We start from the raw sequence: 14,848 nt of genomic DNA on the forward strand, positions 1-14,848 counted from the left end.
AGAAATTCCGATTTCCGCGATTACCGATTTCACAGATTTCCGAGTTCGGAGTAGTGTTTCTTTGGGTCATTTTTTGCATTCTCTTATTGGCCAAATACTTCCGAGTTGACTCTGTATTCTCTGATTGGTCCAATGTTTCCGAGTTCTGTGATTGAGCTAAAATTCTCGAATTATGGTAATGCAGTATTGCAACAGAAATCCGATTTCCAAGTAGTGTCTTTTTGTCATTTTTTGCATTCTCTGATTGACCAAATACTTCCGAGTTTTTTCTGCATTCTCTGATAGGTCCATTGATTTTGAGTTCTGTGATTGGGCTAAAATTACCGAATTGCAGTATTGCAGTATTTCTGCAGAAATCCGATTTCCGATCGGAACTTGGAAATTTCAATTCCCCGAAATCTGAATGAGCATCCCTAGAGATAATGACCATTGCGGCAGATCGAATCTTTAAGATCCTTGAAGACTCCCATGCATAGTGCTGCAATCGTTTAAACAAGAAAGGTGGATCAGGGAACCTTGTTCATCGAGAGGCGGGATGCTGTGAGGTACTCTGATCCATCGTTAGGTGAGTATTTCGTATTAGAATGAAAGACACAATCAGAAACCACTGCAACAGAAAATGTCTACAAACATAACCAAGCATATGTAAATATACGGTAATGAAGGTGAAATATGGCCCCTCTTATTTTTTTCTCCTTAGTTTTCTCACAGCACATAGTTTTACATCTCAATAACTTATCTTTTACACTCTCAGCAAGAAAACAGATAATCAAAAAAAGTTTGATGTCGCTTTTTACCTGCTTTTAATTATATTCGCTTTCTACTGTAAGATGCTGAAGTTATTTTTTTAAAAGAGTACCTAAGGTAAAAATGACAGCTTGTCATGACAGGCTCTGTCTTTATGATGGAGGATTTGGGGGGGGGGGGGGGGTTGTGTTACATACTTACCTGTTCTGGCTCCAGGAAGGTGATTGCTGTGCCCAATCCCCTACCCAAGGGGGAATGGACCCTGGCAATTTTTTTTTCAAAATTGCCACGAGGCGGAGGCACCCAACACAGATGGGGGGTATCTGTGTTTTGGTGGCCCCTCCTAGCATGGACATATCGTGAAGTGCATCTGAAATTTAGTTTATCAGTAAATACTGTATACAATCTGTAGAGTGTACTAAACGTTAAAGAGTGCATCATGTTACAGTGGATAATCAAATCATAAGTATTATATAATTATAGCCATTCATTTCTACTTTGTATGTACTGCAGGGTACCAGTACCTGAGTGGGCAGGGACAAAAAATTTATATTATTCCAAGCGATAAAAATATGAGGAAGCACCTCTCATTCACTGCTAGAGATCTGTGTATGGCTACAATTATTGATCACTGAATGAAATAAGGTGATTACAAAACCTGGCCTGTCTCACATGTGCATTGCTTTGATTAGCTGTGGACTGTAACTTGATCCACTATCAGTGTAACAGACCCTGGCTGCCCAGTGTCTCCCTTCCCTTATAAAAACCTCCTTTGGTTACATGAGAACATCTTTAACACATCAGCTCTTGTTACTCCCTGGGTGCCTGTAGAATGGGCATGAATAGAGATTCCTAGTGTTTTGTAGCTGCCAGATAGTTAGCAATAGGGTCAGGAATCAGAAGACAGAAGCTTCACATAAAACCTGTTGCAGCAGTCTTGGAATGATCTTCCAGCTCTGTAAAGTCCAGGTTAGGAATACTGTATCATGTATCACTAGCAAATGTGTGCCTGCACATTGAACAGCAGGCATTTCCAACTATTCACCCAACTTTCTCATTAAAGGTCCGCTTCCACTAGCCGCGATGCGATTCTGCAGCACGCATCCGATTCCCATAGCGGTACTATTTAGCTGCATTGCATGGCGACTGAAAGTACCCATGGCCGTATGCGATGCTATGATCACACTGTTTTTCAAGGGGTGGAACGAATAGTGAGTCCTAAAAGAGGTGGCGACACCTACAAATTACTCTTGAGGCGAGAGGCATTTTGGATCCATAAAATGGACACTCGCACTCCGAAGGGTCTCAACACACGTTGGGATCTCAACCTAGTGTATGAATGCTAATCATGCTTCCTCCCCTCTATCTTTGCCACATAGGACTCTAGTGTGTTTCTTCTCCCCTTTTTTTTCCCTCCCCCCCCTCTCCCCTTTTCTACTTAGATGGTTTACCATTTGTTACTTGAAGCTTTAATGCTCCTTCCAGGGGTGACCTTTTTACATTACTTTTTAACTCATTCCATTATTGTTATTAATGACGACATTTATTCTATTTCATTGCTGTTATTAATGATAACATTTGTCACATATTATCTTATTGTGTGTATTTGTAATGTCTCCTTTAAGGTGATGGCTGATAGAGGTATAGGGTGGAGCCTGTTGCTCTCCCACCTACTTAAAGCCCTCCCCTTGCAGGTTCACTTTTAACTATGACTAAGGGCAGATTGTAAGCCCGATACGCGTCAGTTGAACCTTGTGGTTTTATGCACTTGTCATGTGGAATTCCTGAATAAAGAATACCAACTTTTTTCAACCAATGGTCGGTTTGCGGATCCTTCTGTGTATTCTTATGGACTGGCCTGGCTTACTAGATCCTGCACCCACTGGTTTGATTCATAGGGGCTAGAGCGTTTTGAACTTCTCCATTTCCGCTATGATCGCACTGCGGCAATGCGGCTAGTGGAGATGGGCCCTTATTCTGTGCTTGTTAAAACATTTTCAAATTACCGGTAAGTTCCATAATTCATTGCAATGGAAAATAATGCTGAAAACTATATAAGTACACTGCTATCATAATTTCATTATGTTTTGAATTGGGATGATACCGTTTATTGGCTAACTTCTAAGTTAGCCAATAAATGGTATCATCCAGTTTCAAAACTTTTTGCTTTTACTGCTTGCTAACACATTACAATACTCTACTGCTACTATAAGGTCAATATGAAAGACTTATTATTGTTACAAAAAAACCTTAAAGAGAAACTCCAGTGAAAATAATGTAATAAAAAAAGTAAATCATTTATACAATAATTATGTATAAATGATTTAGTCAGTGTTTGCCCATTGTAAAATCTTTCCTCTCCCTGATTCACATTCTGACATTTATCACATGGTGACATTTTTACTGTTGGCAGGTGATGTCAGTGGAAGGAGATGCTGCTTGCTTTTTTGCCGGTTGGAAACAGCTGTAAACAGCTGTTATTTCCCACAATGCAACAAGGCTCCCACAGTGTGATGTCAGAACCATGGTCCTGACATCAAACTGTGGGAGGGGTTTCACCCCAATATCAGCCATAGAGAGCCCCTTGATGATCCGTTTGTGAAAAGGAAAATATTTCTTATGTAAAAGGGAGTATCAGCTACTGATTGGGATAAAGTTCAGTTCTTGGTTATGGTTTCTCTTTAAGCCTGCTATACACTTTAAACTTTGACTGGTCAATCACTGACCAATTTTACCACCTCCATGTACTATGAGAGTTTACCTAAAATTTGCTCATAGTACTCAATATCTGTTGGAAGTGGTAAAAGTGGCCAGGGATTGGCCAATCATAATTGAAAGTCTGTTCCAGGATATACACACTTCCAATTTTGATTGCCCAATGATTTGGCAATTTTACCACTTGAGCAGATTATCTACGTAAGCTCTATTACTACATGGAGGGGGTATAATTGGCCAATTGAAATTGGATATGTGTACTAGGCATTAAGCCTGGTACACACCTTTAACTTTGATTGGCCAATGACTGCCCTATTTTACCTCCTCCACATAGTTTTGAGGGCAAACAGATTTTAAATAACACCAACAAATTGTGTAGGTGAGCTCTCTTATTACATGGAGGTGGTAAAATTGGTCAGGGATGAGCCAATTAAAATCGAAGGTGTGAACCAGGCTTTAGAAGTGAATATGGGATACAGAAAGTAAGAGCTACAAACCTCTGAAGCTGGGCAATATTAGAGAACTGTGCATGTGCTGGACTCTCAAGCCGGCCGGCGGGATGACGCCTATAGGCAAAGCGGGAAGCAGCCCTGCTAACTTCAGGCCGAATCTGCACAATAACAGAGCCGCCAGCCGGAAATGGAGGCAGGGGGACGCCAGGGGACCTCGCGGCCTATGGTGGGCTGGAGGAAGGTAAGTCACAATTTCATTTTTAATAACTGTAGAGGGTCCCTTTAAGAAGGGCTGAGTCAGATTGTGCTCACCACAACCGCCACCACTTCTGGCTGGGAGCCTCAGCATCATCATAACTGTATTTTCCAGTGAGGTTTCCCATTGGTGCATTTGTTCGGACCGGTAAGAATCCTCAAAGGCCTTTTACCCTTGCTGGGCCAACATAGGTCATCAATTCAACTGAGAGTTTGTGGGGGAAAAAAAGATATCCTCGACGGCATATTCAAACGAAATCAAGCAGCGGTGCTCAGGTTAAATTGTAACGGTTCTGTTATTGACAGGTGCTCAGCATAATTAGCTTATAGCATAATTCCCATCATCTCCATCAAGGTATAACCATTTTGTCTTGCTTGATCTTTCCTTTTACTCTTGCAGTATGGAAGCAATTATTATGTGGTACATTATAATCCAAAATACATGGTTACCTAAAAATAAAAAAACAGAAAAGCTATATGCTGCACAGAGATCATAAAAAAGTTTGTTCAAAGGCTAAAACGACATAAAAATGTGGGCTGCACCTTTGTACTTGTGTAAATCCCCGTATGGCCATTAAACACAAAACAAGATGGTCCCTGCTGCTAAATTGGAGTCCGGAGGAGTCGCAGGCAACAGGATCTGAAGAATTAAATTCCAGACATAGCAATGTGAAACCTGCCACTAACTGAGTGCATCCTGTCCCCTTCCACAGTCTACAGCGAGATGCTGGGCCGAGCGGGCACTGAGGGGGCAGTCACTCCAGGAACCAGAGCTGATTTGTGCTTTGTATTATTCATACTGTGCTATTGCTTTAGGTGTGACAAGTTTAATGATCACCTTAAAGTGACACTGAAGCAAAACAAAAAACAACAATTTATTATATAATGAATTGCATGCATAGTACGGATAATTAATAGAACTTTAGTAACAAATAAAATAGTCTCATATTTTTATTTTCATATATATTTTTTTGCACATTACAGCATTCTGTCATATTTGCAATTTACAAACCATACTCTGTATTTTAAACTATGAAACAGAGCAGGGCTAAGATCCTTTTGAACTTCCCTGTAGTAAAATCTTATCGGAAGCTGTTTTTCACTGTTTCTTTGATGTATACGTGCTTCAGAAAATAGCACTGTAGCTGACCCACATGGTCAGAGAGCTCAGAGATAGAGATGGCCCGAACTGTTTGCAGTGAACAGGCCATGGGGAATGACCTTGGGGTCATTTCTGCATTCATCATATTACACATTACTGCGCAGACCAGACCAGTGGCCGCTCGTCCTTGATAGCGTGCCTGCAGTCGGGAGTGCTCTATGTGACGTCGTGTGTATGCGCAGAGCGCTTCTGGCTGCAGATGCGCAATCAAAGACGCGTGGCCGCCAGGAAAGCGTTTGTGCAGTAATGCGTAATATGACGAATGTGGACATGACCCCAAGGTCATTCCCCATGGCCTGAGTTTGCGAACATTTCGGGACATCACTACTCAGCAAAGCTCTTTTGCATAGATTACTGAAGTTTTTTTTTTTTTTTTTTTTTAACGCTTCCTGTACTGAAAACAACATAAGAATCATTCATTTGCTACTAATGTTCTTTCTTAGCTGTACTAAACATACAATTCATTATATCATAAGTTTTTATCGCTAAATCTAAAGTACTAGAGTTTTACTTACCTGGAGCTACTACCAACCCCTCGCAGACGTCCTGTGCATGCGCTGGGACAAAATGATACGCCGTTCCCCCGCTGCGTGTCAGTTTCGTTATCACTGACTTGTAAGTCGATGGCCACTGTGCTTCCTCGTTTAGCGTTCCTTTTGCCAGGAGCGTCATGCGCAGGTGCAGTACGAGAAAACCTTGTACCGCACCTGCGCAGGACGCTCACGGCATTGGGAGCGCGAACGGGGACATGCGGCTAGGGACACGCAAGTACAGTGGCCAGGGAAAGGCTCAGTCGCAGAAAACAAAGCCGTGGCGGGGGACCCAATGATCGTTTTGTCCTGGCACGGGCACAAGACGTCTGCAGGGGGCCGGTAGAAGCCCCTGGTAAGAAAAACTCTCTCTTTTTTTTATGAAGTACTTTTAGGTTTCATTTAAGCCATGTACCATTTACCTGCAGATAAAACAGCTGTAGCCCCCATACCCGACATAGACCCCGGCATTACTTATGCCTGAAACATGCCCAAACAGCACAGATTAGACAGTGAAAAGGGGAGTAATGTGTGCCTGACTCTACCCACATTCACCGTAAACCACATGTAACATCAATAGTCTTCTAATCTTCTGTAAATCACATAGAAAACTGAAAACACTTCAGTAGTGTAATAAATGCTGGTATTTATCATCCATCACAGACAGTATGCAGGCTTCAGTGCTCACTATGTACTACTATTTACACGCCACATAAATTCAATGCATTTGTTTAATGCTCTGTCGCTTGAGTCTGAGCTCATAGCTTTTCATCATATATATGCCACCTCCCTGCCTTTTGGAGCATTTATCATGAAATGTGGCTCTACTTAGCCGAGGCAGGATGCTGAGTGTTCATAAAATGGACATAGTAACCAAGTAAAATGTCACTTCAAAGACAACTTACCTTAAAAAAAAAAGCTTCCTCTTGTAACTATGATGATGATGCAACTACTATTTCATCCTGCAGCTTGTGTGTTTAGTGTGATTTATGTCTGCTTTTTGCCATAAAGTGCAACTTCAGATACAAATGTTTTCCAAGGCATCTGTAGGCACTCTTTGGCAGAGTTTGCTCAAAATTCATATATTTATTTATTTATTGTATTTATAAAGCGCCAACATATTACGCAGCGCTGGACATTAGTGTAGGTTACAGACAGTGTTTACAGGTGACATACAGCAAAATGACAATACCTGAATACAAGAAAGACCAGATCATGCAGCACAGTGTGAGTACAAGGTAATGCTTAGTCACTGCAGGGGAGCATGGAGATTAGGCAAGTTAGGGTCACTCGGATGTATAACATGGGTTCACAGTAATGGAGGTGCATGATCAGGTAGGACACAAAAGGAGGAGGACCCTGCCCAAAGGCTTACAATCTAGAGTGAGAGGTAAGGACACGAAAGGTAGGGGTCCAGAGTTCAGCTGTGGGTTTATTGCACTTGTAAGGGGTAGTAGGCCAGAGTGAAAAGGTGAGTTTTGAGGGCTTTCTTGAAGATGTTCAAGAAGGGGGCTGCCCTAATGGGTGGAGGTAGGGAGCTCCATAGTGTTGGAGCAGCTCTTGAGAAGTCCTGGAGGCATGCATGGGACTGGGTGATGCTGGGGGCGGTCAGGCGAAGTTCATTGGAAGAGCGGAGTAAGCGGCTAGGTGTATAACTCTGAGTAAGATTGGAAATGTAGGTTGGACAGGTTTTGTGGACAGATTTGTAGGTCAGACACAGAATCTTGAATCTGATTCTGGACTGGATAGGAAGCCAGTGGAGGGATTCAAGGAGGGGATCCGCTGTGGTGGAGCGATGGGAGCAGTGGATAATTCTGGCTTCCGCATTCATGATGGACTGCATTGGGGCTGTTCGGGTCATAGGGAGACCAGACAGAAGGTCATTGCAGTAGTCAAGGCGGGAGATTATGAGGGCATGGATGAGGAGTTTGGTGGTGGCAGAGGTCAGGAAAGGGTGAATCTTACAGATGTTACGAAGGTGGAAGTTACAGGACTTTGTGAGGTTTTGGATGTGGGGAGTGAAGGAGAGTGCGGAGTACAGGGTGACACCCAGACAGCGGGCTTGAGAGGTAGGGCGAGTGGTAGTGTGGTTAACAGTGACATGCACATCTGGGAGATTCATGGATGGCCGGGGTGGGAAGATCATAAATTCCGTTTTGTCTAGATTTAGTTTCAGGAACCTAGCGGACATCCAGGAGGAGATGACTGATAGACAGGAGGAGACCTTGTCAATGGTAGTGGTGGATATGTCAGGGGTGTGGAGGTAGATCTGGGTGTCATCTGCATACAGATGATAGTTAAAACCCATGGAGGAGATAACCTTGCCAATGGAGGATGTGTATAGGGTGAACAGTCGGGGGCCAAGGACCGAGCCTTGGGGGACTCCCACCGAGAGGTGGTTTGGGGTGGACAAGGACTCATTGAAGGCGGTCGTGAAGGAGCGGTTGGAGAGGTAGGATAAAAGCCAGGACAGGGCGAGATCGCGAATGCCCATGGCCTGGAGGGGCTGGAGGAGTAGGGGATGATCTACTGTGTCAAAAGATATATATATATATATATATATATATATATATATATATATATATATATATATATATATACACTCTTTAGTAAGCTGTTGTCAAATATCAAAGCCTGGTCAGGAGACCCTTCTCCAGCCTTGCCCTTCAGCCAAGACCTCTTGAGCCCAAAGCTGCATTCTTCTCAGAAAACACTGTCTGTACCCCTCCCCTCACTGATCATCATGCATGATGCTAACGCAAGCAGCAGCTGCTGTACCTTCTGTTGGTGTGCTTTAAGTCATGTGACAGAAGTTTCAAACAAGATTTGTAGGTGCACACACCTGCTTTTGCACAAACAAGAAGCATTATAGAACTCTGTTGTTGAAGTTATTACTAGGTACAGTATATTTATAGATGTTAATTTCTGGCAGCCTGGCTTCAAGTTGCAGATAGACAACCAATTCAATAACTTTCCCTAAGAAGAGGAAGTTGGTTCCAGGTCTATAGATGCTTGCAGCATCTCAGCACATGGAAGAACATTGCAGGAAACATTCTGCGCCTGTGCAGGAATACCTGCGCAGATATTACTTCTATGTGCCGTACATGTGCAGTGGACCATGACTGGAGTGCTAATACCAGGAGAAATTGCAGACGACCGGAGCAGCAAGGGAGGAAACGGTGTCCATGGGGCTGAAGGAAGCCCCAGGTAAGTATCAATTCTTTATCTCCCCTCATCTCAGGTACACTTTAATCCTTGGCAGAACTCTCTTGCAGCCTATTCACAGTTGCTGATACGAACGACTTAAGGGGCCCATACACCTAACAATTTTCCCGCCGATATACGGCCGATTCGATCACAGTGATCGAATCGGCTTTGAAATCGCCGCGCACACCTCTGACAAAACGATCGATTTCCGTCCGAAATCGATAGTTCCCGTCGATTCCTGTCGATCCGTCCGTGCGGAAGATTCCTCTCGATCGCCGGTGGGTCGGGAGGGCATCGATAGCGGCGTTCGAATGCTCGACGACCAACACAATACAGCAGGTATACATTACCTGTTCCGGCCGGAGCGAGTCCCCGCTGTCACCGCTGTCTTCTTTCCGCGCTGGGTTCCCGGCAGGAAGTTTAAACAGTAGAGCGCCCTCTACTGTTTAAACTTCCCCTGGACAGGAAGTTCAGTAGCTGCAGTAACGGTCTAGAGCCCGGAGCAGAGAAGAAGACAGCTGGGACCAGGGGACTCGCGCCGGCCGGATCAGGTAATGTATGCAGGGGGGGCAGCTCCACAGATTGTGATCGGTTTCAGGCTGAAATCGATTCACAATCTGTTTGCAGTAAGGTGGCCATACGATCCCTCTCTGATCAGATCTATCTGTTGGTCGAATCTGATGGCAAAACGACCAGTGTATGGCCACCAGACAGGTTGATCTACCTAAATAAACACAGAACATGGTGAAGTGAATTTCTTCAGCAACTCTCTTCCAATACAGACTCTTCACTGTGTGTGGTGCAAGCTTTCGGGTTTGCTGTAATAATATTTAAGATCAGTATTTCTATAAAGGTTATTAATGATACTGATTGGTAAATGGTGCATTGAGTTATTTGTTGTCAAAAAATCATTACGAAAATGTGTAATTTCAACCAATAATAATCGGTATAATTCCGATAAGACCCCCTTGAATTGTCCAAACGCTGCCAAAAAGATATTTGCCTGTTTTCCCTCAGACTTCCAGCTCTGTCTGCCCCTTTCAAAGTAGTTTAAAGAGACACTGAAGTGAAAAAAAAATTATGATATTATGATTTGTATGTGTAGTACAGATAAGAAATAAAACATTAAGATCAGATACATCAGTCTAATTGTTTCCAGTACAGGAGGAGTTAAGAAACTCCAGTTGTTATCTCTATGCAAAAAAAGCCATTAAGCTCTACGACTTTGAAAGTCGTGGAGAGGGCTGTTTTCTGACTTTTATTATCTCAACTGTTCCTGAACTATTTACTTTTTCTCTGCCAGAGGAGAGGTCATTAGTTCACAGACTGCTCTGAAAGAATCATTTTGAATGCTGAGTGTTGTGTAATCTGTACATATTATAGAATGATGCAATGTTAGAAAAACACTATATACCTGAAAATAAAAATATGAGAATATTTTCTTTGCTGCTAATCTTCTAGTAATTATTCATAGTACACAACCAATTCATTATATCATATATTTTTTTTCGCTTCAGTGTCTCTTTAACAATCAGGCAGATCTACATGCCAGGATTTTAGTGAATTTTACAGATTCCCTCATTCTTAAGTTTGCCACACATGCCATAATAAAAAGATTCAATTTTCCTATTTTTCAATAAGAATTGTTGGTTGTTCTGAAAAAGTGCATTTTTTTATTTGACTGAGAAATCAGTATTTTCCAATATACTGTAAGTTGATCGGAAGTGGCAGATATTGCTGATTAATGTTTCAGAAAATTGTATGGTGGAGGCTAGATTGCTTTCAATCGTTATTTATCATATATCAGGAAAACATTTACCACAGGTCACAGGTGTGTGATCCATTGGCTAGATGTTTCAAGTGTTGCAATCAATTAAAAAAAATATGATTGTAATTCTCAAAGAGAAAATTATGGGAAAAATATAGAAACAATTGTGTGGCCGCCTTGAAGCAGGATAAAACGCTGACATAGCATTCAATAAAAATATGTTGCCTACATTTTATTAGGTATTGGAGGTGGTCCCCAGACATGAAGGCAGGGATCATGTTAAGGAACTTCTTAGGAGGGAGGCTTGGTGGATGGATAGACTGGGGAGGCAGTCACCAGGGGGCTTAAATGAGGACTTTAGCCTCAGGTGTTTTCTATAGGGTTAGCTGTTCGTAGGGTTAAATGCAATAGGTATTGGTTCCCACCCCCTTATGTAAGGTGTGGTCAGGTGTAATTGTTCTATAAATGTGTTATTCCTGTGTTAAACTTCGAGCACTTGAGAAAGGGCACCTCGCCCGAAACGTTGTGCTGGTTGTGACATGCTGTGTATACTCTTGTAACACTCCAATAAATGGAAATCGTTGGATAAGCATCCGCTGAGGGTTGAGTTCCTTATGGGATTTGTGTGGATTGACTGGATTTTTGGAGGACTGGTGACCCTTCCTACCATAGGAACTCCCCACGTTATACTTATTGCCTGAAGCCCGCAGACACCCCTGTGCACGTTGTTGCCTACGTTTTATTACCCATACAGCTACCATATTTACATTTGTGCACAAGTAATATCATCTGTTTACAAGTTCTCAAAGTATAGTTTATCTGCTCTGAATACTGCCTGCCATTGCATCTCATTGCATATCTAGTGATCATTTCTCACCTCTCTCTGCTTCTGCTATGCCTGCAGATGCAGCTGAGTTGAGTTTCAGCACTGCCAGGAATGGTTACTAATTGTGGCTGATAAGGAAATGTAAACAAAATACAACGTAATCATGTCCTGGGCATTGGAAATAAATTTTGCCAGTGACGAAGAAAGTGCTATGTTTAACTGTTTTTGTTCTGCTCCTATTTTTTTCTGGTAGTATGCTGTAAATAATCTTTTAGAGCAAAGAGTAAATGCTGAGTTTCACATTACATTTTAAGGGTGCACACAGCGATCAACTTGCCATATTATTGAAATATGAAACTACCACTACTTTGTTTTAGGAGTATGTTAAATTAGCACTTGTTTTGTGGGATATATGATGGAGGCAGTTATGGGAGGGGGGCTATTATGGTACACTTGTTTTAGGGAGGACATTATACTACACTTTCTTATGGGGGAGTATCACTAGTTTATGTAGGGACATTATGGGGCACTTGTTAAGGGGAGTATTTTAGAGAAACTTGCTTGTGATATTATGAAAGGGCATTATGGGTGAACAGAATGTGTCAATGAGCATTTTGTGTCATAAATGGTGTATAGCTGTGCAGCAGTTATAATATACATGTTAACTTGTGAGCTTCTGTTCATAATGTGTTTTGTTTTCATTTAGATTTCAGATCCAAAGAGATAAATCTGATCCATCCAGTTACAAGAGTCTGGGGGACTGCTTCAAGAGGATCTATCGTTCTGAAGGGTAAGTCTGAGCGGTGAAGAAGTGGCTGGATAATGTACTGGTTAAAGGGAACCTAAAGTCTAGTAAAAAATAAATAAATAAATAAATAATTTTACTTACTTGGGCTTCTACCGGCCCCCCTGCAGTTGCCCTGTGCCCTCGCCGGTAATACTTTTAGGCCTCGTTCACATCTGGTACATTCAGAAACGTGTAAAAGCGTCTGATAAAAACCTGCATGTGTTAGTGCGCGTTTCAGTGCATTGCAGTGTGCTTTTTTTTGAAAGCATGTTTTGCTTATTGTAGCAATAGCAGTTGTCAATAAAGATTTATTTTCATTAGAAAATGTGCTTTTTTTAATTTTAATTAGGGGTGAAAAACGCATGTGCTTGTATGCGCTAAAAAAGTGCTCCTATTCACTTGCATTGATGTACGCTTTACTGCTCAACGCAAAGAAATGCATGCAACACTACGTTTTTGTAACACAGTGTAGCGCAGCGCATACATGTGATCCAAGCTCAATCAATGACATAGGAAAATCAATACCTTGCAGAACGCACAGCGCAATGCGCAGTAAAAAAAAGTACACAGAAATGGCCCTGATGTGAACGAGGCCTTAGTAGTAGTCTCTTTTAGTCCTCTATGCTTTTCTAGTAGTTTTGGGTCACCCTGAGCTGCTTTGTGTATTCTGTACGACATTCTAACTTTTAATTTTTCGGGTTTCACCTGTATAGCAATATATAGCTATAGGAAGTGTTTCTGGTGCTGAAACCAGACAAATTACCATAAAGGTGAGTATCCTGAATACTTTACTGAGTTCTACTATATGTTACCACAGTGCCTCTTTAAGATTATCCAGTGTATTTTGATGGAGACGTAGCTGTATACATTTGGTTACTAGCTGTCAGGTACAAAAGATCTTTTCTCAACTTTGCAAGGAATGTGCAGCTTCAAGCTGCCTGTAAAGGAGAAAGTACCCACATCTGGGTGATAATTCGTCTTGCACACATCTGACAGAACATAATGCCAGGCGAGTATAAATGAGAAGACACCCATTAGCTAGATGAGCCCAGAGATTGGTGACTGGGCGTTCTTTTCATGCTTCATCTAGCATCATAGCAGTGAATACTTCCTAAACATAATCGTGCTGTATGGTGCGGGCAGCACGGTGGAATAGTGGTTAGCGCTCTTGCCTTGCAGCGCTGGGTCCCCGGTTCAAATCCCAGCCAGGTCAACATCTGCAAGGAGTTTGTATGTTCTCCCTGTGTCTGCGTGGGATTCCTCCGGGCACTTCAGTTTCCTCCCACATCCCAAAAACAAACAGCTACGTTAATTGGCTTCCCCCTAAATTGGCCCTAGATTTCAATAAATATACGTGTAATGGTTGGGTGTCGCAGCTCAGATGTCTGATTATTTGGTGATCTGCACAATCACCAATAACGCAGACGCTATACCTGATTATGTGTGATCTGCAGAATCACCAATAATACCAGTATAGCAGCACAAGAAGCTGAGTGTGTAGTGCTTGGTGCAACCGTAACTTAATAGTTTGACGAGCCCTCACCAGAGTGGCTGGTGAGGTACTATCAGTACACTGACTGTATAATAGAGTACAGTAACTTTAATAGTTTGGCGAGACCTCACCAGAGGGGCTGGTGAGGTACTATCGGTTCACTGACCGTATAATAAGTACAAACCCCAGCAAGCTGAAGATACTGAAAGTGAAGGGATAGAATCTCCCGAGGAGCGGGTGATTCAGACAGTACTGCAGCCTAGTGATCACCTGAGGGATAGGTGATTGAGACAGTTCTGCAGCCTAGGAGCAGGGGGTACAAACAGCACTGCAACTAACGATCACCTGAGTAGGCGATTCAGACTGTACTGCAGCCTAGGAGCAGGAGCAATCGGTCACTAGCAAATAACTTCACCAGAGGAGCTGGTGAAGCTAACACCTCACCAGTGGTGAGGGCCCACTGGTGAGTAGAATGGTCAGACAGGCAAGGGTTGGCAACAGAGAGGACAGTATCAGAATAGAATCGTAAGGCGGAAGAGTAATCAGTAATCAGGCAGAGGTTCAGCAACTAATTAGATGGACAGAGGTACAGAATCAGCAAGCTTAGAGCGAAGTCAGAGGATAGCCAGAGTCAGATAATCAATACAATATAACAATTCCTAGTCTAGGTGTGAAGTCCTTGGTTTCAACACCTGGGATCTAGTCTAAGGTCTGAGCGCTAACATGAGATGTATTCACGACAGCAGACAGGGAATTACTGACTCCTCTGGGCTTAAGAGCCCGAGGAGATCCTGAGACACGCCCCCCTGCCGCCAGCCAATCAGTAGCGGCGGACGCACAGCGAGACGTCAGCCGACCCGCAGGTCAGCTGATGCGTCTCCTGGCCGCATAAAGATCATGACCGCGT

The 14,848-nt window shown here is 42.7% G+C and overlaps 1 protein-coding gene across 1 annotated transcript in view; it reads left to right on the forward strand.

The window, feature by feature from the left end:
• The window catches only part of SLC25A21 (solute carrier family 25 member 21), a 485,336-nt gene that overhangs the window by 333,677 nt on the left and 136,811 nt on the right, over positions 1–14,848 (forward strand). The window contains exon 4 of the mRNA XM_068251900.1: positions 12,369–12,452. Coding sequence (XP_068108001.1) covers positions 12,369–12,452 — 84 coding nt within the window. The remainder of the gene's footprint in view (positions 1–12,368; positions 12,453–14,848) is intronic.

Source organism: Hyperolius riggenbachi, chromosome 9 (assembly GCF_040937935.1).
Source record: "Hyperolius riggenbachi isolate aHypRig1 chromosome 9, aHypRig1.pri, whole genome shotgun sequence".
NCBI lineage: Eukaryota > Metazoa > Chordata > Amphibia > Anura > Hyperoliidae > Hyperolius > Hyperolius riggenbachi.